We start from the raw sequence: 26,996 nt of genomic DNA, 5'->3' as shown, positions 1-26,996 counted from the left end.
ACAACTTTCCTATTGAGATTCTGGTGGAGTTTTAGGGTCTCAGTAGGTTCCGGGGGTGCTTGGGTTACTTTCAGGAATCTAACTTTCTTAATACTTACGCACTGAACAAACCAGAATCAACGGGAGCCCTCGTTCTGGAGAACTGCCATCCGAGCAACCAGACAACACACGTGGTGATTGAAGAATGAACGGTGCTGTGTCCTGCTTAGGTACGGGTTGACCACACGGCTGGTCGACGACTGATGGCAAAAGAGCGGAGCGACTCTAATGTAGATGTAAGCCATGATGGAAAACGGTCCGCAAAGAAACAGGTTTCCTTAGAGATTTTCGATAAAACCTAAACACGTTTGGCATTTATTTGACTTTGGAACAACCGTAGATCAGACGGTGGTGCAAGTTTGTTCTTTTATTTTCCGCAAGCAGGTTGCAATGTTTGCAATGTTCACTGGTCACCAAGATGTCAACTCTAAATGTATTCCAAGTTCAAGCGACTCTGTGAGCGTTCGTTTCTCCGAAAAGTTTCATTTAGCACTGAAACGCCGAGACGTTCATTCGGGGAAATCATTCGTCATTTGAAACAAAACGACACGACAGCGATTAAGGTTGAATGGTGTGGCAAGTTCAACTACGCCGTTCTCCAGACACTTGGAAAAAACAGGGAGTCACTATCAGAAAGGAAGAACAATCTAAAGTGGTCTTTCCCTCTGAGACGTCATAATTGAAGACCCGCGTGGCGCACATTCCGTGAGTATAGGATGGGTGACGCTGCAACCTGTGTGTGTCACATTGCTATTACGAGGTAAGTAGGTTCCTGTGTTTCCAGCTTTCAACTCCAGACAGTTTTGATCAGAACAGATTAGTGAGTGCATTAGACCGTTTCCAATTTCGGACCGACGTTGACTCCATCGCAGCTATGACAACCAGACGGATGCCAGTCCGGAACACGAAGTCAGTCGCCGTTGAAAGTTTTATTAACTCGCGAACGACCACGCAGTGCGAAAACATTCTTACCGATATTTATGCAGGTGAATGTAACTTTTCCGGTAATAGTAAAATAATTGCTTGCAAGTGAAAAGCACTTTTCTTCAGGAGACTAAAAGCGTAACAAATGATTGCGAATTTCACCAGAAATTTCTAGCCGATTAGTTGGTTAATTTAATCTGCCTTCTCCCTTTGAGGTCGCCCCTATCACACTACAACAACACCTGTGTTTTTTCTGTATCAACCTGACAATGCCATATGATCACCTTCGAAAGTCCCAAAGCAGTTCTCAGATACCATAATGGAAGGAATGACGGCAGTTGTTCATTAAAAACAGGGCATGATGCCATCGAATGAATCGTACAGTTTTCACTTTGCCGTGATATCTGTTGACCAAGTGAGACAAACTGGTTGGAACAGCGCACCGGCAAATACAAGTCCACAACTGTCAACTGCTTCGAGACTACTCCCAATGGAGAAACCAGTTTCCGAGGAGCAGTCTTGACTTTACAGATGTTCCAATGGAACAGGATGAAACAGCCTATCCAGTTTGGTTACTTTACGTTACTGAACGTCAGTCGTTGTCACGAATGTGTATTTGATTCGCTAGGACTTTTGTCATAAACTTCAGAGTACGTTAAAAACGCTCTCTTAAGGTTACTTCCGGTTGTTCTCTCACACTCCAAGAAGAGGCGTTGTTCAGTCTTTTCGAGTTACTTCTCAAGAATAAGAGTATCAGGAAGGTCAGATTTCTGAAAGTAACCTCAGAATGCCCGGAACTTACTGCTCCATCAAAATCTCAACAGGAAAGCCGGCAAGCATCCTGACCGGTCAATCATTCAATCAATTTAGCAACAGCTGATGAGCGTTCTTGTACGCCACAGAACCACGACCGAATGTGATCAGTGTTCAGGCATTTCCTAGAAGCATGATCGATGTTGATGGGTGTTAACTAACGCCTATGAGACAGACTAGATTAATTGGTAATTGATCAGGTGGCTGATTTGCAAATCCGTTGCCAAGCTCGGCGAACAGATCAACAGCCACCTGATCAATTACCAACCAATAAACCCGAGCTACCAATATTCCAACACAGTCTAGATCAGTATCAGAAAGTCTTCTTTAAATGGCCGTTTAAATGGCGTGGGGCCGTTGTAACGTTTGATCGCGCACGCACTCACTCGCTTGTTCGGAATATAGCTGTTGTATTCCCTTCTGTTTTTTTTTTTTTCCAGCACTATGCACTGAAGCGGGTCAGCAGCAGATAACACAGGACGGCTAATCAGCAGATATAACAAAGAGTTATATGAAAGATCTGCGACCATCTTCCATCCCTCGGTCACACTGACGAAGTCATTCTCTTTTGGGGGAAGGTAGCATGGTTCGCTCGTCCCCGGGCTCTCTTTCCCGTTCTTTCCTGTCATTTGTGCATCCATGGTTCTTCACCAAGTTTTTAGCGAAGACAACCATCAATGATCAAAGGTTTTGCTGTTTGCTCTTGAATACGCACAAGGACACCCGATAGGTCGTTTAAATGAATGAACATGCAATCGGACGGTGAATTTTGGTTTACTGACTTAGCCGGACACTTCAGTTGTAAACGTTTGACCATCAGTACTCGAAGTATCATCAGTTCGAAGCGTTTATAACTGTGCACTGGGTCTTTATGAGCCATTCACCACGCGTGCTGCTAGCCCATAATTATTTCCAGTTATAACTGGCTGGATGGCTAATCTGTTAGCCTGTTTTCTCTTCGGTAGACCCCCAATGATGGCTTGTTCTGATCTGTAGCGGCTACCCTCCTGTCTACTTACCCCTGGAACTAATTTTATTAGTACATCCACATAGATTGTCTATTAGCTTGTTTGCCCCACAACTACGAGCATCGCCTACCATCAGCACCTAATTCTCTCTTTCGCTAAGGAGAGGTCACTCATCAGATCACGCGTCACAAAACTCAAACCACGTGACAATTCCTGTCCCACTTACAACCTTAGGCGTCAACATGTACAGCAAAACTTCTCAACCATTTTCGTTTACGCGGTTACCACTTGCGTAACGCGCCAGGATCATGAACTTCATTCAACACATCAGATCAAGTTGTATTCATGTTCGTGCAAGTATCAAAAGAGAAGGGACACCCTTCTCTTTGCAGTGCACACAATAAATGGGCATACAACTAGGCTCAACACACACACTCGCGTGCACAGGACAGGAAGTCAACAGACCTCCGCAAGTCTCCACGGCAACTACGGAACACAGGTAGCAGCTATACCGCAGAGAAGACACTCCGGAACTTCCCTCAGGAATTCTCAAAAAGTGTCCTCAAACGATAAGTCACTTTTTTTTTGGCTTATTCCACTTTTCGCATTGTATCTATTTTTATCCAGTGTACCTAACTATTGTATTCATCACGTTATAGTAAGACAGACCTCTGTTAGTGCTTGTTACCTTCTGATAATCAACTTAATGACATCACAACTAGAGTACTAACAGATCCTTGGTTTTCTCGTGTGGTCCGTCTGAGTATTCCGATAGAGTGGCGTATCTTCTGTACATGCTGTCGCCCAGATTGGATTCAGTTTGTCATGTTTCGAGGCATTCCCTTTCCCATCGCACTTTCAGCTTTTGCAAAATGAACTTGATGCTTTCTGGGTTCTTGCGTGTGGAGATTGTCTTTCAATATTTTCCACCTTGTTGTTTTTTGCTCGTGTACACTATCCATATTTTTCAGCAGAGAATTTGTTACAAACGTTGCTGACCTGACTATTTCACTGTTGTCCTTTAGTCTTCTCCTTGGTAAAATCACTTAGCAGTTGTACTTTGAGATGGAAGTTCGGGGATGGTCTCTTAGGCGTTGTTTTGATGGAAGCTTTCCAAGTGTTCCATAGTTTACCATTAATCACGATCAATAATTACGTGACGCATTTCCGGATCACATATTTAGAATGCAAAATAGACTTTACATCATCACCCAAAAAATCGATCTAAGCATGACTGATATAAAAACTGGCCACAGAAAAATCAATGAAGTTTTCACAGCATATCCGCGACAAAATCCACTTTCTGTCTTATTCCTGTCTTCTTACTTCACAAGTGATTCACTCTCAAAGCAGCTTGCTCGCTTCAAACGCAGTTTTTATTGCAGTTTAATTAACTTCTTACTCGATTGGATGCAGGAATGGAGCGCAATCCAACAGGACATGCATTGATTTGTTCGTTTGAAGAGAAATTCCTCGCACAGAATCATACTTGAAGGAACACGTGGTGAATCATTACCCGTAGCATTAATTCTCTCTAGTCCAGGCGAAGTCGGGCGAAGTTTATCGATCACATGCTGTTGATGAAAGTGATACGTATTCAACCTACATTGGCGGATAAAAAGTATGATTGATTGATTAATGGCAAAAATTATGCATTCGTTTGTTCCCGCTTCTTACCAAGTTATCAGATCTACTATCCCCGTCGGGTTGGGCGAACGTGTTCGGTGACTCATTCTCCTGAGAAGCTTTCTAATGCAATTAGTCAGTAGTGGTACGGCGATGTTTTGCGGAAGATAATTGCATTCGGTCGACTCGATTCGGCCTTGAATTGGAACGGGAAGTGTGAACATCGTGTATGTGTGTGTGTTATTGATCTCTTGGCTTGTGTCCCGAAATTTTGCCGGCTGGTTCATCTTGGAAGATACTTCAGATGAAATTGCATGTTCTTCGTCCATAATACATTGAGAAACCTTATAAGTGGTGCTCAATCAAGAAACGATCGGCCCTGTTTGAATCCCCATAGTCCTGAACAAAAAATCACAAGAGGAGATAAGCTAACTCTTGTTTTTGACACAACTGTTTACTCACAAGAACAAAGCCTTTCAATGAGATCTCCAATATCCTCAGTTTTAGCCAATATTTACATGGAGGACCTTGAACAAAGTTTTTTGGCGTTATGTTGACGACACGTTTGTTGTAATCAAACGAGATAACGTGAACTGCTTCCGTGACTGTCTCAATAGTTTAAACCCACACACTAAGCTGAGCACGGAAATAGAGTCCACTTCGGGCACATTACCATTTTCCGGACTGTATAACACATACGATTGGTGGGAAATTGAAAACGACTATCTACCAGAAACCAACAGATGCAGGAACCGTCTTAAGCTATTCATCATATTACCCAAAGTCCGTGTACGCCAGTATTGTCTCATCGAAGTTTCGTCGAGTTAGAGCGCTGTGCACAGAAGAGATCGACCGAATGGCAGCTCAAATTGAGAGTGCCAACAAACTTCAAGAAATAGGATACCCAGTGAAGTTTATTAGGCATCAACCAAGAAAGATATTGGCTCCAGTATCTAGACCCAGTAAGGAATGGATTGGCACAGCAGTCATTCCATATAAAGCAGGAGCATCGGAGGTTACTCGAAAACTGTTGAACTTAGCCAACATTCGAGTAGCTTTTCAGAAGGGAAAAACGCCACGCTCAGTTCTGGTGCAATTGAAAGATGCCCTGCCGGCTGAAAGGACTAGGGGCTGTGTGTATAAAATTAACTGCAACGATTGCGCTAAGGTCTATATAGGACAAACTGCCAGGGAATTGCACACCAGAATTGGTGAGCACAAAAGAAGGATTAACAAACCACTAAGGAATACAGAAGAGTACCAAACGCTGGTCAAAGACTCAGCGATGGCGGTACATGCCTTAGACACGGGACATAGAATAGATCTGGACAATGTGGAAGTTTTAAGACGGGGACTGCGATTCACATCACAGTGGCTGATCGCTGAGGCGATGGGATTCACTAAGCATCACAGCGTGAATAGAATCGAGGGTGTGGAACTGGCGAGCGTATGGAAAGCGGTTTTAGAATTATTNGGGGTGGAAACCCCAACCGACCAAAGGTCACAGCATCCCTCCTACACAACTTTCTTAGCACTAGCTCACCCACACAGACTAACAGAAGGTTCAAACGAAGTTCAAGAGGAACCAGCAAATGGACCGAACCAGAAGAACTAGACCCTGGTTTGGACCCAAACACATGTAGGTTTCCCCACCGACCCAACATTTGTTCAACCACCCTAACACACTAAAATCCCTCGGCCGACACCCAACAGAGATTTAGCTTGACGTAGCTGATTGGTTCTATTTCCGCCTTAAATCTCGACCAATCTCGGAATCTAGTCATTTGGCCTGACGAAGCTTTTGTGTCAAAAGCGAAACGTCGCCCAGCAATAAATCTACCGATTGTCACCAAACTTTTTCAAAAAGTCTTGGTTACTTAGGTGCGGTTATTCCGTATGGATCAGCTAATTTTTTTCCGGTAATGTCAATTTCACAATGCAACCTTAGCCCCGTGACCACCATCATCTAGCCTTGACACCCCACGCGCGATAACAGAATAGTGTCCATTTCGGCCTAATGAGTCTAGAATTAGAGTTGTAATTTCGCAGCTTTGTGGTGTGACAAGCCTCCCGAGGAGCTGCTTGTTTTCAAACAAACGCCGACTGCAGCACAACATCCCACGCTGGTGGAGTGATATGTGAAGTTTCGTTAGTTTTTTGTGCTTGGATGTCACCTCAGTGATGGAATTTTTCGGCATCGAGCACCATAGCGTATTCCTTTCGTCATTGGACCGGTATTGATGACAACAGTGTGAGGACAGAGGCTACACCCAGCAGATATGAGTTTGTGACACCCCACGAAAACTGAAGTCCATCATTTCCAGTAAGCATCAAGAACAGGACCGCACAGACTAGCCATTTCGATTCGAGTCGTTTTTATTTGTTCGACAAAGCGGATAAATTGTGGCTTTTCCTTACCCCAAGCAGGTTAACAACATCAGAAAGGGACAGGTATTGAAAGGTGATCAAGCGGTTTTTGATTTATTCATCCGGCTTGGTAGCTAGGATAAACTGAATGTATAAAAAGCAACTGATGATTCGTATCGTTTGAGTACTGAGTTCGAAGAGCTTGGTGGACTGTTACTGCAGTGATATTAAAATAAATGTACTACTTTATTTGACAGCAGTAGTTGAGAATTTGGATGAAAACATGGAAAGCCTTTCAGTCGCATGAACGGAACGTTCGAGTGGCCAACTAGTTATTCTCTTGATCGCTACAGTGATAAGAGAGCCACTTTCTCGTTATATCTACTGAAAGACAAACATTGCACTTCTTGATAGCAAAAGCATGATCTTAGAACCGTCACTTCCCTAATAAAGTTGTCTATGGAAGGAAACCGTTCAACATTCGCCGTGAAATTGTTCGTTTATTACCGGTAAATCTGAGGCTCTACGTAAGTCAATTTCCGCTAGCTGTAGAGCAACAATATTTTTCACCTGGTATGAACGGAAGAATTACAAAAGTAAGTTGTGAGACGCTTTCACGTCTACACAGATTTTCGAATTCAATGGCCAGTGTGGACTCGAACCCGGTAAGTACTGACAAACGCTACCTGTCTTTTTAGCGGAAGTAGTCGTTCGGGCACAGAACGGTGCAAAATACACAGCATATGAAAAGGAAGATATCCACAGATAAACGACGTTCTCCTCATTTGTACAATAGACCGTACAATCCACAGTTCCGAGCCCTCGGAACAAATGACATACAGGTTCAAAGCACTGTCAGCTGATTAAACATCAAAGCTTCATTTTAGTTAAAAAATACTCGACGGCAACGGAACGACGTTCTCCTCATTTGTACAATAGACCGTACAATCCACAGTTCCGAGCCCTCGGAACAAATGACATACAGGTTCAAAGCACTGTCAGCTGATTAAACATCAAAGCTTCATTTTAGTTAAAAAATACTCGACCGGCAACGGACGGGAAAACTAATGCAACGAATGGATCAATAGTGTAGCGAACTTGGATCGATTGACCACATGCGTCTATCAAGCAGACCAACCGGAATTGATCGATCACATCATAAGTTTGCAGGAGGATGTCCGGGTAAAGCAAACATCCACGATCGCACCCTGCTGTCAAAGCAGTTTGGGGAAAAAGTGTTGCACTTCTCAGAAGATTTCCTGACGATTCTTAATAGACCTACGATGGCAAACCATGTGGTATGGGCGGCAGTGTATGCATTTTTTCTGTCACGTGATCTTCATATCCGACGCAGTTTCACATAACACGAACTGACAAGACCGGCACCCAAATGGGGCTCTTGTGTCGGCCGTTAGCTTGATCATGTTAGAGTGCAGCATTGTCGATTAAATGAATAACTGGATAGCTGGGGCCAAATAATCAACAGTGACTTCGAAAGCTGGAAAGAATTACGCTGAATTTCTCGGATCATAGCGAATTTCGTTAATCATGATGTACCGCAGACTGTTTTCCTGCACGGTTTTATACAAAATAGCCCATGACCTGGAAACAGAAGCCTAGAAACGACAATACGACAAGTTTCTCCATCCCCTAGACACACCCAAGGTTTCTTAGTGCATTAAATTTGATGCAACTCGGTTGGTGTAATACACAAAACCAAAGGGATCATGCCATCTTCCGCCGTTGGGCGTTTCTGGCCATGTTTTAGTGAACGAGTCTCGTATCGACGAGTCTCGTATCGATCCAAACTTCATTCGATCGTTGACAGCAACTCACAAATAGAAGCCGGGTCTGAGTCAGCGTCAAAAGCTTTTCTTTCTGTTGGCAGTGACGTTCGTGTTTCCATAATGCCCTTCTGACATGATAATTTTCTCCCTTTTACTTGTTTATTATTTGAACTTTGACGTACATGCCTGATGGGACACTACTGAAAACCCGTGGTGTCACTGTGTGCCTGCCTGATGGGACACTACTGAAAACCCGTGTTGTCACTGTGTGCGTGATTTTCAACTACTATCTAATTTTCAGTAACGTCTATTTACACCGCAATTAGATTCATGCCATGAGCCTTGACGCAATTACGGGGCAAAATTTGCATTCACTGCGGTTTGCTTCGCGGCGTTGCTGTGTCGGAGTATCACAGAGCCTAGCTTTAACCTTGGAATGGAAGGGTACAGTGAGTTTTCCCGCCTGCGAAGAGGGCATCTGACACATAGGAATCTGGACGATCGATATTTTGATTTTCTTTTCTCGCATTACTTCAGTGTTAGGTAAACCCTCCAAGTAATCTTTTTCACCGAGAAGCACAATACTCATGACTCTGTTGAATCCCCTCTCCGACTCGGCAGTCCCTTATTCCGAGACTTTCTCTCATCTCTCTGTAGATCAGACGTTCCGCGATATGTAGAAATTGTTCCCCGTAGATCGAAATCCAACTCGGGTACCCCAACAGAACTGAGGATTCCATCTTCCGTACAGAGGAGGTTGGACCTAATGAAACATTGCTTTCTCTCAAGAACCTGGTGGGTATGCTGTCTCGAGGTTTTTTGCTTCGATACTTGTCCTTGCTCTAGGCCAGACAGTGAGGACTCATGTGCCGTGTATCAGTTACACTCACTGCGTTGTCGAAATGGCTCACTCGCGTCATCACTGGTGCTCGTGCATCTGAGCTATTGCCTTGAATGCATAGCTCCCTTTCCAACCCTCCATTCACCCCACTTGACGGCCAACTGACAGTGCTGGATTTATGCACCAATTTATCAGCTCCCGCCTGCAATGCGCAGCTACCTGCCCCCCTAAATCATCGGTGAACGAAACTGCGGCTGCACTGTACGACGAGTACGCGGTTATTACAGCTGACACTGATGATGATGATGATGATGATGATGATGATGATGACTGCGTTGTCAAAGTGTCTGAGACATCCATGTCGGTTCGCTTGTGCGAAGAACTCACAGCTGATGGCAACTGATTTGCAAACTAGCATTTTGTGGGGCGCCGAGCCAAAAACATTCCTACTTATCTCTGGATTAGTTGATCTTAGCAGTATGCTGAATACACTTTGCAAGTGTTCGTCAGTGTTGGAATTCCGGTGACTCGTATGCATCCATTGGTAGTTGATCAGGTAACTCTTGATCCGTTCTCCTAGCTTGAAAAGTGACTTGCAGGCGCTTTTTTCCAGTAGTGCGCCCACTTGTAGCGCTCATCCACTCACTCACTCGGTGAAAATACTTCGCTATTCATTTGTCAAGATTGGCGAACAGATCAATGGCCACTTGATCAACATTCGAAATGTTTTTCATCGAAGTANAGTAAATATTCAGCAAGCGGAGTTGCAAAATACTATCTGGAGGCCTCTTCACTTCCTCGATTGAAGGATGAGTGAAACCAGAGGAGTTCTGGTAACTTTTAATTCTAGCGAAATTAGTTAATTACGCAGGCCGCTCGCGTCTCAGTTATCCGCACATTAACATCATCCGCTGCAGAGCTCTTCCAGCTTATGAAGATGCCGCAGTAAAAAACCTCAAGCCGTTTTTTTCGAACGTTTAGAAAAGTAAAAAAAGGATGAGAAACGCTGAAGTGATCTTTTTTTACTTTGAAAGTGCACAACACATACCAAAAATGGGATTCTCTTTGCTATTCTCGTTAAAGTACCTGTGTAACGGGAGGCAAACGAGTTGTATGTGTTGTTCGTGCAATCTCACTTTGCGTCTCTAGAAAAGGGGAGATCTGTTGCGGAATTTGTGGAGGCGCTTTGTAACATTTGCTTGGATCTGAGCGGTGAATGATTGGAGTCAGTGAATATCCAAGAAAGTTCAAGAAGACGCCTTTCAGGAGAAGATGGATGTCCAGTTTTTGTAAATAAGCTGCAAACGAGAGTTTTGTTTCCCTATCCAGTGGTCTGTAACCGGTCAATGGTCTGTAACCGGTCAGTTTGCTTTCTGCAGTAAATAGCTCCACAGCGAAGACCTTCTTCCTTTCACCTATAGTGGACAGATAAGCGTCAAACAACAAAACCATTTCGTCATCATAATCAAAATCCAGTGGTCTCTTTGGAGACGTAATTCGCGTGCCTAGATCTCAGGTCCTGTGGAGCATGCACTCCGTGAATTTAACAATGAAATAACTGAGCGTAAATGAGACAGGGCATGATCCCGACAGAACACCGTAGTTGTCAGGGTGCTTCTGGACAGTTCACTATACGCCGCAACCTGATCAGAGGTTCAAAAGCTTCGAACCGCTGGCTAAGGTTATTCAACAGAGCTAATCTTATTGAAGAAAACCATTGTATATAGGGTGTCTCATAATAAACGCAAAAAGTAATATTCATGTCAAAACTTTAAAACCAAGTCAAACATTTATTTTTTATGTGTACATACAAGAAGCAGAAAGGTGTAATGTGAACAAACTGACATTACAAAAGGTGTTGGAAAAAATCGCCCCTTTCTTCTAAAACAAGTTGGAGGTGGTATGAGATGTGAGACGCTATATGTTTAACTTCTTCAAGCATCACTCGTGCACACTTGTCTTCAGATCTTGCTGTTAACTTCACCAAATTCTTCGGTTTATTTTTATGATATACGTCAGCCTTGATCATCCTCCAAAACCAACACTCCAGAGGTGTGAGATCAGGTGACCTTGCGGGCCAAAAGTTTGGAAATCCACTCTCTCATCAGAAAATTGCTCTCGGAGGTAAGTTCTCACTTGGTTTGAGTAGTGGGGTGGAGCGCCATCTTGTTGAAAGACGCTTGATGACTCCATGTGCTGCTTGAGTTGTGGGATAACATGCATTTGCAGCATATGGAGTTAACTGTCGTCGGAAAACGTAGTGTCAGAGAAAAAGGGACGCAGGAGACACTTTGGGGGGAATCCCATCCACACACAGAGATGAGGGGAATGAAGATTATGGGTGAGGTAATCGTGAGGAGCTTCACAAGACCATATCACGCAATTGTGCCTGTTGATTATGCTTCATCGCTCCATAAAATGTTGGGGACGATTTCTTCGTTGTCCAGCAGCCAGTTAGCGAATGTGAAATGTTGCTCCTTGTCTTCTTCCGCGATGTTTTGTAATAAAGTGAAATGATACGGGTAGAGATGAAGGTGGCGTCTCACAATACGATGCACGCTGGCGCGGGTCAACTGAGACACCTGAGTTATTGACGAAGATGCCATGGTGCTTTGGGACTAAAGTTGCTCGGCGGCAATGGGCGCTCCTTCATCACTCAAAGACTTTCTCCCTTTGCCAGGAAAATCCAATACAGATCCAGTGGACTCAAATTTTGCAGTTAAGCGTGTACTGGGCAACATGGTGAAAGGATCTTTGATGAGACCGTGTTTGGTTTTGTAACCACGAAGTGCAGCGGTGGCGCTTTAACCAAGGGAATAATAGAGTTTCATAGAGTTTCATAATTTCAACGCGCATACTAACATCCGTCGCAGACAGAAAAAATGTCAACACTTGCTTACAAACCTCTCTTATGTAGCTATTATTATTAAAAAATTTTGTTGCCCTTTCCATGTTTAACGATGTTTATTCAATCAATCAAATTTTGCGTCTATTATGAGACATTGTATATATAACCAGCGGAATATGTGTGCATATGTACAAAATGCTTATATCTTCAAGTGACTTTTGGCGAAATCAACCAAAAATAGCCGCTTGACAAGCTGAATTAGAATATGTGACCTCCTTCCAATGCTTGTCTATCATTCTGGTGGTGGAGTGATTAAAAAATAAGTTTCAGCTTGTCGATAACCGATGACGTAGACCGTCTTTGGTGAACGTGGCGTTACTAAATGGAGAATAGAAACGAACACAAGGTTAGATGGGGGGGGGGGGGGGGGGTATTTTCAGTTGGCGTATGTACCAAAATTGTTTGGTGAAATTCCGGTTAGCATATGACAAACCACAGGCAGAGAAATGTGCACAATAAAATGATGTTTATGTTGACTAGCATGGTCCAGCTGAATTTCGCGAAGAGGGAAACTCTGAACATCTGATAGTTTCGGATAGTGGTAAGTGTTGACTTCACAACGTAGAATCCCTTCTTGGTTTAAAGACCCCGTCAAAGGGTTAAGAGGCATATCGCTATTCTATATATTAAAAAACGAGCGTTTCTAACACACCTGTCATCTACCTGTTTGCGTCGGGAGCTCGACAAAGCCATCGGGAATTTGAGCAAACAGCTGTGAGGTAGCGTACAGCTTGTCGTTATTTTACTGTCAGTAGTTCTTTATTTGAAAACTGCAAAAATCGCCCCAAACTTAAAGTAGAAAAATGCAGACTCGTTCATACATCAACTTTATGGTTTCTTATTTTGTTATAGATACAGTGGATTGCTCAGCATTTTGTATTTTCCGTACAACAGCTGCTGCTCGGTCATCCGGTTTAATCATCCCGCAACGAACGAGTGTTTTCTAATCGTTCTGACGCAACGTCAGCTTTAGGTCCGTTGCTGAGTGGTAAGAATCATCAAACATTCGCTGTAGTTTGAATAATCTAATTGCATCATTGTCAGGGACTTGTGAATAAGGACAGAGGTAGACAACATCCACAAAGATCAGGTGCATTAGTGGGGCTAAATTGCTTCTCGATAAGCATACAAAGGTGGTGATGATGCAAGGGGGAGCTTTTAGAACAAAAGTAAATTACCCTACATGGTATCGTATATTCCTATCAGATATGGAATTACTACGAAATTTCGAGTCCATCAGACGGTTAACGGACTCTAAATTTCAACCTGGATATATTCTCGAAATCGCCGTCTCCAGTGCGATACCTATTTCGCACTACACTACATTCCACTACAACTGTATCGATGTAGTGGATTGGCAAATTGACTGACACGATCCCAAGTAGGTTAGTATCGTCTGGGATCCGTGTTCATGGAGTTGCGCTTGACGTCACCACTCATGGGAGATGGCTACCAAAACCGAAACAGCGAAGTCACCCATGTCTGGATGAGGCAGGTAATTTTCAAATCATCGTTCTCATAACTCATGAATGAAAGCTAACTGAAAAACAGACCCATCTAGAGCCTGGAATATTCGGGGCCTGGAGGCTGTTCAACACCAATAATAATAATAATAATAATAATAATAATAATAATAATAATAATAATATAGTTCAGCTGTAACACTTTCGGTGGATAGCTATCACTTCATCCGAAGGAAGCACAAGGACGGAAATACTGCCAGGTTGCTCGAGCCTAAAAGGGAGCAGTCGAGATGTAGAGGTCGGGTTAGAGCTACGGACCATCCGGTCAGTCGATTCGCGCTCTAACCACTGATCCATCTCGAGCTCAGTCTGACAGTAGCCACCTTAATTCCACGTTGCCATATCATGGACTTTCTCCCGCGAAGTTTCCAACAGCAGTCACTCAGAACGGAAAACAACGCTTCGGTAGACGGTGGTCTGGCACATGCCCCAACCCCACGTCAACCTGCAAGGTTGGTATGCTGTTCTAAAGAATTGGATTTAGTTCCAGGTGCTCACTTACGCACCACTTCATTACGGACTCTCTGAAGCCAGCTTAATGTTGCTATGGTACAGAAAGACCGGTGATCCAACTTTTGATCGGAGGACCAAGTCCCACAACCGCCCTCACAGTTGTCTCTTATACACGAAATTTTAGCTTCAGCGAGGTTCGGCTCTGACGCTATAAATTGCACTTTCGCGAACGCTGCTCGCATCTTGGTCATCCGTTCATTAATTTGATCTCAATAAGTACAGTCACGGTTTATGCTGCTACCATACGGCAGTGAAGCATTGGTGTTGAACACTGATGTCATGCTTTCGTTGATGATGATGATGATATGCTGCTACCAAGGTACGTGCGTCGATAAAATCCCCATTTTCTCTATTCTGAAGTTTCCGAGAAGCACAAGGGGAGGGGAAATCTTGAAGTAAGACTTCACTTTGAAAGTGCAAAACGCACACATGGGATCGCTTCCGATATTTTGGTTAAAGTACTATGAGCGGACAAGTACTCGTCAAACAACATAACCATGTCATCCACATAATCCCAATTCATTACCCTTTCTTCAGACATGATTTCGGTACTGAAATTTATCGTCTGGAGTTTGCTCCGCATAATGACGTCAGTGACAAAACTGAACGAAGAAAGAGATGGATACAACCCTGACGAACTAGTTGTTTGGGCACTTCTGGTTAGTTCATTTTGCACTCTAACCTGACCGTGGGTATGAGAATATATGGCACGAAGAGTGCTTTTAATTTCCAAGGGAAAGATGATAGGAAAGATGATCTATCAACAGAGTCGAAGGCCCCCTTTAAGTCGAGGAAGTCCGCAATTTTCGACGTGAGACTTACACTCCTGTGATGGGAGCAGTCGGTTCGGGTACCTTTTCCGAATACGGGTGCGACCAGTGATTAGCTCCAACTCTGAAGCGCGTTCTGTTTCTCATATACTTATGAGTAACCTGGTCAAAGCGGAACACAGATTTTCAACCAGATGTGAACAACGTTGGGGGGGCGAGGTGGCTCAGTGGTTAGAGCACGAAAATAGTAATAAGAAGGTCCGTGGTTCGAAACCCCGACCTCTGCCTCTTGAATTCCCCTGTCTAGGCTTGGGCAACCTGGCAGTATCCCAGTCTTTCTGTTTGCTTCTGGTGTCACGGCAGCTGGGCACCGAAAGGGTGTTACAGATGAATGGTTCTTTTGATATATATTCCTGTATATCTTCAAGCTAGTCTGGTTGGTGAGTAGCACTCTGAGTGTGTTTAGAGGAACTTGATAAGTAAGTAGTATTACCGTTCGAATCCTTCATAAAGGTTGGCAATTTTGTCGCGGCCAGACCACCATGTGAACGAACCATCCACAAGACATATAGGATGTATAATATCTTGAGCAGACCAATGCAAGTTCTGGTGCACTCGCGAAACAAAACCCATGAAATCCAATGAAAAATCTCATTGCAGTTTGGAATTAATCAGAATATGTATTAACGTTTACAGGTAACTCTTCTAAACTTTTTAGTAGTACAGTAAAACAGACAAGACCACACAACCAACCGAACCACTTGTTCGTAAATGTGGGTGCAAGATTCCGTAGGAAAGATCATGCTTAGGGCAGAAGACAGAGAACATTGGACCATTATTGTGTAATTACTTGCTACTGATCACTTTTAGGGCGTCATTTTAAGGGCAGGGTCAACCTGAAACAGCTATCTAGTTTGAACTTAGAAATCGTTTAGCCGTAATGCACTACTCATAAGGTTGCTAAAAGTCCGTCGACAGCCCACTACCGGTTTCGCCCTTTTTGGGGCTCATCGGGTTAACGCAGTCCCCGAGTTTCCATCAACTTTATGTTCTTCTTGGACCCAAATTGCACAAAGTTAGCGAAATACACTCATTTTCAAACCAATTTGTTTCTTCCGTGACTCACCTGGAAGCTGGCTGAATCTCTCGTTTGTGATGTTTCCAGGCAACTGAATGTTCTGCATCAGGCCGCTCCATATTTCAGTCACTACGGTATTCGAGATATTGCGACACATATATAGACGTAATACACTACTCATAAGGTTGCGGAAAATCTTCGACAGCCGGTTGATGGAAACTTGGGTACTGTGCCTATCTGATGAGCCTCACGAATGGCGAAACCGGTTATGGGCTGTCGAAGAATTTTCAAAAACGTGACTACTGTGTCAATGGGAACTCATTCTGTGCATTTTGAAGTCGTCAGCTTTAAACCCTTCATCTCAAAGGCCACTTATGCTAGATGAGGTTGGATTAAGCGGCGTCCGCAATACAGTTTGTAGCTGATTTTGTCCATAATGCATCGTGACACAGGAAACGTAACCAAACACAGAACAGGTTGCCCCATGAAGTGCAATAAACTTCAGGGCCTGTCTATGGAACTCAAAGTGGACAAAACTTAGTACGACCAAAACATCGGGTTTTACCTTGCCTTGGTTAGGCAAGGCTGATGAACTTTTTCTCCGGACGAATTTGGTCAAAATTTGCTTCAACAATCTGGGCTTCGATCGAGGCAGAAAAATTTCGTTTGCATAGACTGGATGAGCCCTTCCGCGAGGCAGCCCCCGCGTATCGAGACAATCACAAAGGGAATTAACAGGGCGGCCGCAAAAAGTTCGCTAAGAGGGGTTCTTATGTTTTCGGTTCATTTCACTTCGCAAAACCAACAGAAATTGACAAACGACACAATAAAAGTGCAACAAACTTTTGAATGAATGAACCGGTAGGTCAATCGCCATATTTTACTGACACGCTATTATTCGTGTTAAGAGTACACACACAAGCGGTTAACCTGAACTGGCTTGTTCTCGGGACGTTTGGTTCACAGATATCAAAATCGAGACAAAAAGCCAGTTAGAGCAATGATAGAAACTACCAAGTAAACTTGGGCTGCACAGTTTTCGTCCTCATTCGAAATTTGGTCAGTGAGAACACAAAATCACAAAAATGATATCTAAAGAATCACTGGTATTTTGCACTTTAATGCCACTGTGTCGTTCACTGTGCCACTTCACTTGCACTCTACAAAGCCTCCTTCAATCCATCTTTATGGATACTCACAAGGTCAGAGTAGAACATATTGGGATAAAACTGCGCCGCTGAAGCCTATTACTTTGAACCTGGTTCACCATAATCCGAGGTGAGGTTTTACTGGTCGCAAGAAGGATGTCTCTGAGGCGATACCACTCCCTGTAGAGTTCAGATAATCCTCCCCCCGCTCAATGCATACCATTGAGCTAAAAGCCTTTGGAACATAGGCCACACTTCTAGGGAAGTCAAACAGCATTGGTCTCCTGGGACTCCTGGATGTTTCGATATACACGGCCGCCCTCCCAACAAAGAGAGATATTCTTCGAGAACTTGGGTTTTATTTATCGTTTTCGAAAAAGTTTGGTGACATATTTATTGCTGGGCAACGCTTATTTATTTATTTATTTATTTAGTTTACACTGATAGGCTTCACGAGAACTTGGGTTTTATTTATCGTTTTCGAAAAAGTTTGGTGACATATTTATTGCTGGGCAACGCTTATTTATTTATTTATTTATTTAGTTTACACTGTTGAATAGGCTTCAACATGCTGCGAATGAGATAATCCACTTGGTTTGAATGTGATGTTCCCAGGCGCCCCGTGTCGATCACCACATCATTTAAAGCCCTAATAACAGCTTTTTCTTCGTTGAGACTACGGTTGTGCTCTGCGCAAAAAAACTATCGCTGCCTTCCAGTTCTGGGTGACTGATCACATAAACAAAAGTATAAGAGTACATCCGTTACTCTTACATCGTTTCAAACCAACTCTTTTGGGGTGTATGGGCGATACTTTTATGGGCCTTTTGGACGACTCAAAGGTCTCTATTGTTGTTGTAGTCCACAATTTATGAATGGCTCTTCAGCAATTGTCGAAAACAGTCTAATTTGGGTTCAAGTAGATCATAAGTTGACGGAAACTCGGGGATTGCGCCTACCTGATGAACCCCAAGAAGAGCGAAACCGGTCGTGGGCTGACGAAGAGTTTTTAACAACCTTGTGGGTAGTTTCCTTCATGGAATTGAACCACTGTTAGGCAAATTGTGGTAGCGAGTGAGAGGCAGCTGTTTGGCGTCCATATCCTGGTGAGTTGTGCTCACATCGTTCAGAGTTTTCTAAATGGATGACTAATTGCACGCAGTTAGCAGTTTATTACTTGACAAACTAAAGCTACCAAGCTTCGGATATGCTAAAGAGTTAGCGAAGCGTAAGACATTTTGGGAATTCACGGGAAAAAAGAATTACTGAAGAACGGCGGTGTGCAGTGACGTCATCAGAGTGGTTATTACACCATACGGGTTATCACGGGGAAAAGGTAAACAAAGGAGCATTTGGACACAGAGGTAATGGGTTTGTTGCCAGGGCGCGAACAACAAAACGGAGAGAGAGCAGGTAAGGTCTAATTCGGTCAACGTTCATGCGAAGCCTGTTGTATATGACACTTTAATCGATAGAAGACAAACTTAGTCTAAACTAACTGTTCCAGATGGTCGTTGAACTTAAACAGCACATCGGCTGTGGGATTCCGGTGTAAGGACATGATGTCGAATTATATTGGGTGTTTATAATCCCATCGCAGCAAGTCTGTCTGACGGACTGGTAGACGTCTGAAAGGAAAGATCAGTGCTACACCAGTCAAATGAAGAAATCCATTAAATGTCTAGTGAGGCCTCTCATTAAAACAAAATGTTCAGTCACTGCCTTTGGTGCAGGTCGATTTGACACTCGAGGCGTCTTCAATCGAACCTCTCAGCTCCTCGTGTGTTTAGAATGCTCATATTCCGAGTGACCTCAACCCCCGCCCACGTAACACCAGTGTTTTCCAATACTCGTGAGTGATTCACTGTGCTCATCCAGAGTTTTAATATCCTGCTGTTGAAGCAAACGTGTATGTAATGTATATTGCTGAAATCAAGCTTGTGTCCCAAGCGCTATTTTTCGATGAGTGCTTCTTGTATGCTTCCTACCAGTCAAAGACAGAAGGCCTTTGCTGCAGAGTTATTTATTAGAAAACGCCAAGTGAACAGTTACAGACTATTGGATAGGGAAGCAAAACTCTCATATGCATCTCTGTCATATCCATCTTCTCCTTGAGCGCGTCTTCCTGAACTTTCCTGGATCCTCATTGACTCCAGCTCAAATGCAGGCAAATGCGTCTCCACGAATTCCGTAGTAGATTTCACTTTTCAAGGGATGCGAAGCGGGTTCAAGAGAAAACATACTACTCGCATGCCCCATCAGTAGTATCCACCGTTACCAACTCTATCAAGTGGTCAGGCAAAGCTGTCGTCTTTCGCCCTTCCGCTGTAATTTCTTCACTGATCCGACTACGCCAGATCCACTACCAGGCGCCAGTGCTCCCAGGGTATTCGCTCACAGCTATTAAGTAGACAGGTGGGATAACTCTCGTTGGATCTCACACCATCATAATACGTACAATATAAAATAATCTAACCAACTCTGCCTCACGTTTTCACATGCGCTTTACACATGTGAGGTGCAAAGCGTTGTTGCGAGACCGGGTAGGCTCGAACTTCAACCTCATGCTTCCGGATGCGTCGATCGAGACAGCAGACAAATTTCTCCCTTTGAGCAATTATATCAGCCAAAGATGATATATACATCAGGATTAGGAGGTTCAGAGCAGCTTTTGTGAACTTGCTCAGTTATGGGCAATTATATCAGCCAAAGATGATATATACATCAGGATTAGGAAGGTCAGAGCAGCTTTTGTGAACTTGCATCACTTATGGGGCAGGCGGGATATCAGATTATCCATCAAAGATCTAGTTTACAATACTGCGATGCGTTTCATACGGATCAGAAATCTGGTCGCTGCACGCTGGGAGCTTCACAAACTTCCAGTGTTTGGTAATCGACAATATCGGAGTAATGCCGAAGTCTGCTGAGAATACTCTATCCTTAATGCTGGGGTAACTCGAATGGTTAACGGGAGGAATAACTCTCTCACGGTTAACGAACTGGTCATACCCCATTGGTTGTGCTGAGTTGGTCACGTGCTCCATATGCCAGTTGATCGACTTACCCGAAGCCAGAGGAAGTCAAACAATGATTAAGCAACGAAGTATGTAAGCCATTGCCACTAAACTCAATTGCACTGATCACTCTGGATGGGTACCAAAAGATGGGATACAACAATGAAAGGTTACATGGCAAAACAAGACCCCACAGAAAATCGATAGCGTGTCTACTAATCGATGAGTGTCTGTTCATGCTCCCGATAGGTCGAAAAATAATGGGTCATTTACCAGAGGAAAACTCATCCTAAAGATGAACAACGCTCGGGGCTTTAAGAGGGTCAACAGTTTTCCCTTATTTTATTTGTTTCTGTCCAACTTTGAACGTTCAGACTTTATAGCCCACCATCAGATGCCTATGCAGACTAACTTTCAGACCGACACTGATGATGTTGGCAGTGTGAGGAGCTTCGAAAAGTTCGCTCCCGATTTCGTTCTGTATGTAAAGTGCTAGACTGTCCTAGACTGAAAAGCAAGGACGAAAAATCCAAGTTCATCATGAAGACAAATCCTTCCCCCCTAACTAATCTATCGTAACTGTTAGTCATCCCCACTAACCAACAAACAGGAACATCAGACTGAATACTCAGCACTGATCAAGTCACTAGTCATAAGGAATCTCACGGATTGGTTCCCTGACTGCCTTAAAACCTAATCAACCCACTTACCTACTCATTTGGCCTGACGAAGCTTTTGTGTCAAAAGCGAAACGTGGCCTAGCAACAAATCCACTGATTGTTTAGCAAACCTCTCTAAAACGATGACTTCTCAATCAGTCCCAAACATTTTCCAATTGATTAAAGTCAACCTATCCTTAAAAGCCGAGAAGCGTTGTACTTTTAAACTTATTGAGAATGATCACTTGTGCGCACCTCACAAATCCCCAGGGGAATTAGAATCAACGACGTCCCGGCCAGTGGGTAGGCCACATACTAACCAGGATTGTGAGTATCTCGTAATTAGACAAGATATACACCTTGTGGTCACACATGTTGACCGGCTTCTCGAGGGCGACCTTCCAGATGAAAGGTTCACCCATCCTGTGAATTTATTCTTCCCCTATAAGCTGATGGCAGCATGCATACTTTTGGTAACATTTAACTTTCGTTACTGAATGTTGAATGGCGCCATATTTTTTTCCAAATACCAGCTAATCACAATGTTGGTCCGTCACTTGTAGCCAAGCAGCTACATATTCAAGCTAATAACCGGGTGGTCATGGGTTCGAAACCCCGCCCTGGAGTTTTCAGCAAGGGTGAAACATCTGTACAGTTGGCTCCACTTGCAGGAAGAAAACTCCATTTAAAACCCCCAAGACTACTCATTCTACTAACATACTAATTTTTGTGACAACTTCGATAATTAATTTATGGAGTTTTAGCTAAATAACTTCCGGCAGAACTGCACCTCATTACGAATTACTAGGAAATGGATACTTTCAATGACTTCGATTCTATCCGCAAAGACCATGCTTCCTGAAGGGTCGCCGGTTGGTTACTTGTCTCGAATATTCCTTCTCGGGATTAAACGCGCTCTAGAACCATGCGTACAAAGCTCATTTTTGACATACACCTTGTTTTTATCGGGTTGTCCACACTGTTCTTGGTGAAGAATCTTCATTGAATATTTTCAGCAACTCTCATGCAGGGTATTGAACTGCTGGGTTGTGAAGTACTTGTACCCAGGCTGAAGTAGCTCATGAGGTCCTGCTTGAGTTTCTGGGAAAGTAGACTGAGCGACCACCGTTGAATGACCCTCATTTTGACAGTTTTCACCAAATAGTGAGGTGAGTTGTCTGCAATTTTTTACCTCCAAAAAAGTGGCTTACACCTGNGATGGAAACCGCTCTTGATGAGATAAAAACTGATATTTCAGGCTATACGATGATGACGTACGTGAGTTTGTGCGCTCTGCGTTCAAAGCTAAGTGATTTTATTTTGCTACCTTGTGTACCCGGGACGGGTTATTAAAGTGCGGAATTTCATCTGGCGTACCCGAGTGCGGGGGCGCACTTCAAGGTCAGTTTCTTTTGTTGATAACACAGTGGATCAAGCTTCCAACCTCAGTAAAGATATTCACAAAATAATCAGGCACACCAGGTTTTGGGAGAAGACCAGACGTTGTTTGCAGAGTTCTGGCCTCCTGACTGACTTGATCCGTTTTTCACTCAGTGCTGATGCGCGTGGACGCAAAATGTAACCTTTTGGATGAGTATTCATTTTTATAATGTACTACCAATAAGGTTGCTGAAAGTCCGTCGAGAGCCCACGACCGGTTTCGCCCTTCTCGCGGCTCATCAGGTAGGCGCAGTCCCCGGGTTCCCGTCAACCTTATGTTCTACTTGAAACCAAATTGCACGAAATTAGCGAATATGCACTCATTTGCAAACTAATTTGGTTTTTCGAGAGACTCGCCTGGAACCCAGCTGAATTTATCGTTTGTGATGTTTTCAGGCAACTGAATGTGCTGCACCAGGCCGCTTCATGTTTCAGTCGCTACGATATTCGAGATAGCGCGATACATATATATCTTTGCGATGTACTACTCATAAGGTTGCTGAAAATCCGTCGGCAGCCCACGACCGGTTTCGCTCTTTTTGGGGCTTATCAGGTAGGCGCCGTCCCCGGTTTTCATTTTGTCGCAGGCTTCACAATGGGAGGTCACAGTCGATTCAGTGTCGGCTCACTTATTGTCACTTATTGTTCTGAAGATTTGATAAAAGGCGCTGACTTTAAAAAATGTTACTCCCTCCACAAAACTAACATAGATTCGGACGGTTCCTGTGAGTGACCTCAGTAACATCAGTAACGCTGGGTCTAGATTTGCCAATGAGGAAAAAGGTCGACAGGATTTCACCGCAATCGCCTTCACTTTTGTGGCTAAATGGAAAGGAAGCCTTCCGCGTTATGAATGTATTTCATCTGAAGAAAGCAACTTTGCTCGATGCAATTCCGAGGCGAACTTTAAGAATGCTTTGTAGGACGATGTGGAATTGAAAAATAAACCGTAGTTAGTGTAACGGAAACCCAGACGGCTCCAACGGGAGACGTCGCAAATTCAGTCAGACCCTAATAAGCATTTTTTGAGTGAGTAAAAAACATTCCGCCTGACCTGATATCTTGACGAACGATCACGCACTTTTCAAGGGTGAAGGTTACCTAACAAGCGCCCTCTCCCCATATTGTTATCGCTTCTTTTGAGCTATCCAGATGAAACTTTCTGTCAGCTGTTGTTGTCCGATGTTGATTGGCTGTTACGTGGTCAGTAGACGATTGGCTGGACCAATTAGCAAAGCCCCATTGCGGAGCACACTGGTTCACAGTGAACCGACCACTAATTAGACTAAGGTCAATCACACGAACAGATATGAATACCCACACATAAGCCCACACTAGTAATTACGAAAGCGGTTAGCAGTGTCATTAGAAGAAACCACGGAATAATACGTGAGCGAGTCGAACTAACTCGATGAACTGGGCTGGGTTGCTTGTCATATTGAACCCGTTAATGGGGATTTTTTGCCCGCCAAACCAAATTGAAAGGGTGAGTGATTTTTTATTTACACAACCTCCATCTCATATGCACTGGTTTTCTCCCGGTAACCGAAGATTTATCCATAGAAATCGATAAGGAATTTTGTCCGTTGAATATTTTTTAAGAGTATTTCTTCATGGCGCTCAATGCAAGCTAACTTACGGGATCCAACCATACCTTTGCATCAGAATTCATTCAACAGGAAGCACATGGTCAAGCTATTGCCTTCAAGAGTAGGCTTCTATTCAGGGTGCCTGTTCCACACTGGTCAGATAATTGTCCATCGAAATTTCACATATAAGTAAAGCTCACCGGCGCAGTCAAACGGCTGGACTACGTGTGGATACGAGTATGTTAGAGGCCTCCAAGCCTATTTGATGAGTCTCGGTAAGAATGACAACATTCATGTGATCGACCACGTGATTTCTCCGACATTGTGGTCCGTTCCAAGGTCAGAGAATCGTTTTATCAAGTATTTTGTCCCGCAGTGCACTTAAAATGACACATGTGGATAACAGTCGGGTGATGCAAGTTCCGGTGACCACCGACATTTGAGTCACTGGCAAATTGACCACTTATGAGGAACGGCCTAAATGGATAGGATCGGGGACGGGGACAGTCCTTCTTGGCAGTATCCGCCACTGGTAATGCGGGCACTGCAAACTTTGAAGACAGTTTAGCGATACAATTAGAGTACATCACAGTTATCGCAACTCCCCTTTACGACACCTGCAAGTTAGCAAACAACCGCTTGTACGTACCAACACAGTCATCTAGGAATCTTCACTTTGAAAACAGCAAACGGAGTCGCACCGGAAGCTCCCCTTAGGGTCTGACTTTGTGTGCGAGATCAGTGAAAATTCCCCATTCTGTGGTAAGTGCTGTTCACGGTGAGAGATAATTCTAGTCCTTAGGTCTTTTTTAAGTCGATACAGTTGGATCAGGCTTTTGACAAACGAAGACACTGTTTCGCACGATGTGGCGTCACGAAACAATGTTATATCTTATGGATCTTTGTTATGTGGGAGGATCTAAAGGTCATAGCCATGCAATTTTAGCCGACTCTCTCAAGAGATCATCGGCAGAAGACATAAGCATTGAAAAACCCCTTCGTTTCGCCTAAATTCCCCGCTTCATTGGTAAGCAGTCGGCTTTATGTTGGTGTTATTACTCGAGATCCTTCGAGGGCAAAATTTAGACTCATGACCTGCTAAAGGGACACCCCATTAAAAATGAATGACTTTTGATTGGTTATCAAGTGATCTTTCCAAAGCTAGACGGTGTAAAGAAGCTACTGGTAAGTGATAAGGTGGCTGTTGATCTTTAACGACCGCCTTCAGTGTCTTAATGCCACCGTTCAGACACCTAATTGGTGTCCCGGTCTTTGTTAGAATGATGCTTCGCCCCACCGGACATTGATATGTATTCCGTTTGCGAATTAAGAGTTCAATTTACCAGAAGGCATCAGTGCTGACGTTACTCTCACTAACAACCTCGAGAGCCTCAATGAAAAATGTCATTCTGCTAGGTGTTTTCGCCGATTGCCATCTTGCTTGAAAGCCAGACATGCAGCCCTTCGACAATTTGTCTAGATCAGTTGGCCTGACTGAACCACGAAGTGGACCAATCCCTATCCGTGCTCGCAGATGGTGTCAAAAACGCTTTCCAGCGTGCTTGTTCTATGCTCCCAACCTTGCTTGGTGGCTATTCTGAGTAAACGCATACTCTGGACGAAACTAGAGGAATGCCTGCCGACGCAACCAAGTTCTGCAAGCTTTGGGCAGGTTGAGGGGGCTTGCCGATCAGGTCTCAAGTGTCAAATTGCTTCTTGGATCATCCCACTTGATGGAAGACTCATTTAATCCGCTGAACCATCCCCAACACTCTAGTGGCTCCAACCTTCCCATTGATACGAACAGTTCTGGGTTCAGCAGCCCATTTCGATTCACTGTCCAGCAAGGGCACAATACATTTCTTGTTTCGATAGACAGTGGTTAGAGACAGCGCGTCGCAGTCAAGCGACTCAAACGAGCCGCTGTTCCGGTGGGAGAGTCTCTCCCAATACCTCATGTTCCATAGTGACGCAAATCACTCATTATGAAAAGGAATCTCCGAAGAGGATTCTCTGAATCAACAAAGTTTCCGAATGCCTACTGATGATCCACATTCTTTATCCATTCCACTAGACAATAGCCACAGTCTAGCATTTTTTGCTATCTCGCGTCTCTCCTTTTGAATTTGCGATGTGTTCTGTGTGTTCTTTCCTCGGGAATCACTGTTGGCTAGCTATCATGGATCTCTGCAATCCATTGATGGTTGGTTCCGTCTGTCGGAGTCGTCATGCCGAACAACTCAGCACGGACGTTCTGCACCATCAAGTCAAAACTGTTTAAATGCCTCCTTATTTGCTGAAAGTCATGATCATCCTTGTCGGCTGTAATAAACGCATACTTGTAGCTGCCACAGCTTCGTTCACCGATGATTAGGGGAGTTTTCGTAGGTAGCCGCGCATTGAAGGCAGGAGCTGATAAATTAGTGCGTGACTACAGTACTGTAGGTGGACTGTTGAGTGGGGGGAGTGGGAAGGGAGCTATGAGTTGCAGATAACAGCTTGGATACATGAGTGACACTGAGGGCGCCACTGGGCCATATCTGACAATGTCTCTAACAATTGATATGGCCCGTCTCGGGGTCCCCATCCAGGAAGATGGCAATGACCGGCGCAGCTGAGTTTGTTGGTAACGGCTTTCATACTCTGCTGCCAAGTCATTGCTTGACCGCCACTGGCACTCTTCCACTCTTCACGTGGTTGTGCGAAGACAGCCCTTGGGGGTAGTCGGTCGACTGGCATACGCAACACGTGGTCAGCGCAACCTATTCAGTGTGAACAGTCCATCTATCGAGAGTGAGTTATTTCTCCGGAATACCATTTGACGAACTTCAGTATTGCTGATCCGATGTTCTCACCAGATTCGGGCAATGCTCCGAAGACATCGATGGTCAAACACTGAAGGTCTTTTGACGTCCTCAGTGCGCAGCGGCCAGGTTTCTTATCCATATAGTAATAAGCAGCGTACCGCAGCATTGTAAACTCGACC

The 26,996-nt window shown here is 44.0% G+C and overlaps 1 protein-coding gene across 1 annotated transcript in view; it reads right to left on the bottom strand.

Annotated features, from left to right (window-relative positions):
* Positions 1–4,715: 4,715 nt before the first annotated feature.
* Positions 4,716–26,996, bottom strand: part of T265_11329 (hypothetical protein) — a gene marked incomplete at both ends in the record, with an annotated part of 51,957 nt that continues 29,676 nt past the window's right edge. The window contains 2 exons of the mRNA XM_009177957.1: positions 4,716–4,769; positions 20,735–20,824. Of these exons, the coding sequence (XP_009176221.1) occupies positions 4,716–4,769; positions 20,735–20,824 (144 nt within the window). The remainder of the gene's footprint in view (positions 4,770–20,734; positions 20,825–26,996) is intronic.

This window comes from Opisthorchis viverrini, assembly GCF_000715545.1.
Source record: "Opisthorchis viverrini unplaced genomic scaffold opera_v5_487, whole genome shotgun sequence".
NCBI classification, from domain to species: Eukaryota; Metazoa; Platyhelminthes; class Trematoda; order Opisthorchiida; family Opisthorchiidae; genus Opisthorchis; species Opisthorchis viverrini.
The sequence above is the reverse complement of the archived record's forward strand: the minus strand, read 5'-3'. Positions and strand labels throughout refer to the sequence as shown.